The sequence below is a fragment of the Chiloscyllium plagiosum genome, chromosome 14 (genome assembly GCF_004010195.1).
Source record: "Chiloscyllium plagiosum isolate BGI_BamShark_2017 chromosome 14, ASM401019v2, whole genome shotgun sequence".
NCBI classification, from domain to species: domain Eukaryota; kingdom Metazoa; phylum Chordata; class Chondrichthyes; order Orectolobiformes; family Hemiscylliidae; genus Chiloscyllium; species Chiloscyllium plagiosum.
Genome location: NC_057723.1, coordinates 10,321,528 through 10,327,021, shown reverse-complemented (window position 1 = coordinate 10,327,021; position 5,494 = coordinate 10,321,528). Strand labels below are relative to the sequence as shown.

The 5,494-nt window shown below is 45.4% G+C and overlaps 1 protein-coding gene across 7 annotated transcripts in view; it reads right to left on the bottom strand.

The window, feature by feature from the left end:
• The window catches only part of cyfip2 (cytoplasmic FMR1 interacting protein 2), a 91,080-nt gene that overhangs the window by 17,220 nt on the left and 68,366 nt on the right, over positions 1–5,494 (bottom strand). For all 7 annotated transcript variants that reach the window (XM_043703145.1, XM_043703151.1, XM_043703146.1 and 4 more), the window contains exons 24-25: positions 3,756–3,899; positions 1,068–1,158 (exon numbers count right to left, since the gene is read on the bottom strand). In XM_043703145.1, the coding sequence (XP_043559080.1) occupies positions 1,068–1,158; positions 3,756–3,899 (235 nt within the window). The remainder of the gene's footprint in view (positions 1–1,067; positions 1,159–3,755; positions 3,900–5,494) is intronic.

The window sequence follows — 5,494 nt, the reverse complement described above, 5'->3', positions numbered from 1 at the left end:
GGGGAGTGTGTGATTGTGATAGGTTGGTGGGGAAGGTGGAGTGGATAGGTGGGAAGGAAGATGGACAGGTAGGACAGTTCAAGAGGGCAGTGCTGAGTTGGAGGGTTGGATCTGGGATGAGATGGGGGGAGGGGAGATTCAGAAACTAGTGAGGTCAATGTTGATGCCATGTGGTTGAAGGGTCCCAAGGTGGAAGATGAGGCGTTCTTCCTCCAGTCATCAGGTGGCTTGGATTTGGTGGCCCAAGGGGAATGGGAGGGGAAGTTGAGGTGTTCAAACATAGGGCAGTGGGGGGTTGTTGGGTGCATGTGTCCCATAGATGTTCCCTGAAACGCGAGTTGGCGTTCTGTCTCCCCAATGTAGAGGAGACCACATTGAAAGCAATGGACACAGTAGATGAGGTGGGTGGATATGCAGGACAAAGATAAAATAATATTTATTTATGACCATGATCTGGAATACACTGAAAAGGTTCCAGAAGCAGATTCAATAGTAACTGTCAAAAGAAAACTGTATAAATAACCGAACTAGAGAAATCTGCAGAGCTTTGGGGAAAAAAAGAGTAGGGATGTAGTGCCAAATGGATCATTCTTTCAAAAGCCAGGATGGCCTAATAGAAAGAATGGCCTCCTGTTGGAGCCGTATCATACTATCACTTTATAATTTATCAGAAGTAGGGGAAACAAAAACAGAAATTCTTGGAAAGGTTCAGCAGGTTTGGCAGCATCTACGGAGAGAAATCAGAGTTAAGGTTTCGGGTCAAGCGACCCTTCCTCAGAAGTAGGAGAAACTACATCACACAGAGAATTGTGAGGCAGAGAGATTCATTCTCTCAGAAACTGTGTCCACGTTTAAGATGTGATTTGAGAGGTGGATTAAATGATTGGAAGAGACATGTCTTCGCCGCTCACTCAACTGGCTATCAGTGAGATCAGCACCACCTCTCACCATCCCTCCACTAACCCTGGTTTGTGTGCGATCACTCAGCTTGACATGGGCCTAGTTCCCCAAGGGTTACCAGTCCACATTTCCCCAAAACACTGGCCTCTTGCTCGCTGTGCACTGACCTGGGGATCCATATTCATGTCGAGGCAGCCGGCAGATCTTGGGCATTACCTCAATCAAGGTCTTCACATACTGCAGGATGGTTCCCTGTAGCTGGGGGGGGGAAGAATCAAACAGAAGGCATTAACCTCATCAGCAGCTCCGTCATGGCTCTCAAACTCCCATCACTTTCCTTGTGTATCCCACCTCCCCTCCCCCCCTCCCCGGCCCCTCCTAAATCCACATCCTCCCTCCCCTTCCCAAAACCCTACAAATCCACCTCGAAGGTCAAGGGAAGAGGACACAGGAGGGGCACCACCAGCTGCAAGTTCTCTTCCAAGGCACCTCCTCCCCATCCTGATGTGCAACCACATCCCTGTCCCTTCACTACCACTGGGTCTCTCTCTGGATCAAGCTACCAAGAATACACCTCCAGTTCAAGAAGACGACTCACCAACACCTTTTCAAGAGCAATTCGGGATGAAGATGCTATAGGAAGGATATTATTAAGCTGGAGAGGGTTCAGAAGACATTTACCAGGATGTTGCTGGGTCTGGAAGGTTGGAGCTATAAAGAAAGGCTGGGACTGTTTTCACTGGAGGGGTGACCTTACAGAGTTTTATAAAATCATGAGGTGTATAGATAGGGTTAATGATAGTTGTCTTTTCCCTAGGATGGGGGATTTCAAGACTAGGAGGCACATATTTATGTGAATTTATTCCTGATGAAGAGCTTACGCTTGAAACGTTGATTTGCATGTTCCTCAGATGCTGCCTGACTGGCTGTGCTTATCCAGCGCCACACTCATTGGCACATTTTTAAAGGTGAGAGGAGAGAGATTTAAAAAAGATATGAGGGCAATTTTTTTCACACAGAGAAGGTGTTCACGTTTGGAATGAACTTCCTGAGGAATGGTGAATGTGGGTATAGTTACAATGTTTAAAAAACATTTGGATAAGGACATGAATAAGAAAAGTTTGGAGTGATATGGGACAGCAGTAGGCAGGTGGGACTAGTTTAGTTTGGAATCATGTTCGGTATGGACTGGTTGGAGCACATGGTTTGTTTCCATGCTGTTTGACTCTGTGTTGCAGGTTTGGATGTTCCTGTCAAAGGAACCTTCGCGAATTGTTAAAAATCACACAACACCAGGTTATAGTCCAACAGGTTTAATTGGAAGCACACTAGCTTTCGGAGCGACGGAGCGTCGCTCTGGAAGTTAGTGTGCTTCCAATTAAACCTGTTGGACTATAACCTGGTGTTGTGTGATTTTTAACTTTGTACACCCCAGTCCAACACCGGCATCTCCGAATCATGACTATTCGCAAATTGTGGCAGAGCAGCTCACTACTGCCACCTTGTGCTAACTTTAAAGGAGATGGATATTCAAGCTAATGGAAGCATTAGCATCCGAGGAACATGCAAATCAACATTTCAAGCATAAGCTCTTCATCAGGAATAAACTGACATAAATATGTGCCTCCTAGTCTTGAAATCCCCCATCCTAGGGAAAAGACAACTATCATTAACCCTATCTATACACCTCATGATTTTATAAAACTCTGTAAGGTCACCCCTCCAACACTCCAGTGGAAACAGTCCCAGCCTTTCCTTATAGCTCCAACCTTCCAGACCCAGCAACATCCTGGTAAATGTCATCTGAACCCTCTCCAGCTGATCAAACGGACTGCTTTGTCCTGGACAGTGTTGAGCACCTTGAGTATTTTTGGAGCGGCACTCCATCCAGGCCAGTGTGGGGTATTCCATCATTCCACGATGGACAGGCTTTGAGGTGAATCATTTGCCATGCAAACACTTAACCTGAAGCAGTCACCGTCTTTATGTGTTTAGTTGAGACACTGGTAAGCCTCAGGTTGTCACTGGTTCGGGATTTGGCTATGGGAATACTGTTGAATGTCAGGCTGATGTGGTGTTGACTATGTTCCATGTTATCACATTTCCCTCCAACTCAGATTCAAGTCCCACTCCAGGACATAATTTAAACCAACACTGACTGAGCAGTACTGAAAGGATGCACCACGATCACAGGGGCAATTCCAATGGAGCAATGCCCTGTCAGAGGGGCGGTGCTGAGGGAGTGTTAAATCATCAAAGGGACAGGAGCACTGCTGCCTCTCAGCGCCAGGGACCTGGGTTTGATTCCAGCCTCTGGCGTGTGTCTGTGTGGAGCTTGCACGTTCTTCCCATTTCTGCATGGGTTTCCTTTGGGTGCTCGAGTTTCCTCCCACAGTCCAAAGATGTGCAGGTCAGGTGGATTAGTCATGGGAAATGCAAGGTTACTGGGATAGGGTGAGTCTGGGTGGGATGGGTGTGGACATGATAGGCCAAATGGTGTGCTTCCACACTGTAGGGATCCTATACGGATGGAGCACTGCATTATAGGAAGCTCTGTCTTTCAGATAAAGTGTTAAACAGGAAGACTTCTCAGGCAGATGTACAAGATCCCATATTTTGATGAAAATCAAGTTCACCAATATTTATCCCCCAGTCAACAGCACCAAGACAAATTATCCAGCCATGTGCACATTGCTGTTTTTGGGAGCTTTATCCAAACTGGGTGCAGTAACATTAGTTACTGTTACAAAGTTCGAGAGAACTTTATTGGCTGCAAAGCATTTGAGAAGCCCTGTTCTCTGTACTTATACAAGTTTATAGTTTCTTTACACAATTTACCAGAGTGGGCAATTTACCAGACTTTTGACGATTTTCAGGAGCTCCTCCATCACCACAGCGATACCTTGGTAGCCCAGCAAGCGGCAGATGGTCTTGAAGTGAGGGGGTCCCACAAAGTTGCGGAAGACGCTGTAGATGTGTGTGAAGGCAATGTTCAGGGGCTGAAGAGAGAGGGAGTGGAGTGGAAACACAACTAGTCAGTAATACTCAGGGGATACCTGTCAATTTAACTACTATCAGTTCCATCGACGTTCACAAGTCAGAAGTAAGTGTGGACCCTTGGGATTTCTGTTATTATCTGATAGGGAATATATCCAACAACAGCATGAGCTCAGTGATTCCACAGCCACACCTGATGTAAGTTCAGAAAACTATCAAACAGTGAAATTCACAACTGGTCTTGGAGGGACTGTTGGGCAAAGTTCACAGCACAAAAGCAGATAATTTAATCGTTGTTTTGACTGTGGCCTACAGAGAATCTGCAGTAGTGAGCAAAGTAGGTTCTTTCTTGATTATATGTTTTTGGAGATATGTCTCTTGATTAAACTTAAAATATAAGTCATAACTATTAATTTAAACTTGGGGCAGTGTTTGTAGAGGAATAAGACTGTGTTATTTTCTGGGTCTGTAGATTGTGAAGGAGCAAAAATCGCCTTTAATAGAGTGATATGTACTTCTTGTCAGATGTGGGAGTTTAAAGAGAGTTTAAGGGTTACTGAGGATTATATCTGCCATAAATGCTGCTGGCTACGAATCTTATCAGATCGAGTGGATCGGTTGGAGAGACAGTTAGAAGCGATGAGGAATTTGCAACACCAACAGTATGTGATAGATGACAGTTATAGGAAGAGGGGAAAGTCTCAGATACAGTCACATAGATGGGTTAACTCCAGGAAAGGTAAGAGAGGTAGGCAGCTAGTGCAGGAGTCTTTTGTGGATATACCCATTTCAAACAAGTATGCTGTTTTGGAAAATGTAGGGGGTGATGGATTCTCAGGGGAATGTAGCATGAACAGCCAAGTTTCTGGTATTGAGACTGGCTCTAATGCAATGAGGTGTACGTTGGCTTCCAAGAGATCAATTTTGTTAGGGGATTCTCTAGTTCGAGGTACAGACAGATGTTTCTGTGGCCAGCAGCGAAAAAGCAGAATGATGTGTTGCTTTCCTGGTGCCAGGATCAAGGATATCACAGAGAGGGTGCAGAATATTCTCACGGGGGAGAGGGGTCAGCAAGAGGTCATTGTCCACATTGGAACCAACGACATAGGAAGGGAAAAGTTGGGATTCTGAAGGGAGATTACAGAGAGTTAGGTAGAAATTTAAAAAGGAGATCCTCGAGAGTAGTAATATCTGGATTACTCCCGGTGCTACGAGCTAGTGAGGGCAGGAATAGGAGGATAGAGCAGAAGAATGCATGGCTGAGGAGCTGGTGTATGGGAGAAGGATTCACATTTTTGGATCATTGGAATCTCTTTTGGGGTAGAAGTGACCTATACAAGAAGGATGGATTGCACCTAAATTGGAAGGGGACTAATATACTGGCAGGGAAATTTGCTAGAACTGCTTGGGAGGATTTAAACTAGTAAGGTGGGGGGGGGCACCCAGGGAGATAGTGAGGAAAGAGATCAATCTGAGACTGGTACAGTTGAGAACAGAAATGAGTCAAACAGTCAGGGTAGGCAGGGACAAGGTAGGACTAAAAAATTAAACTGCATTTATTTCAATGCAAGGGGCCCAACAGGGAAGGCAGATGAAT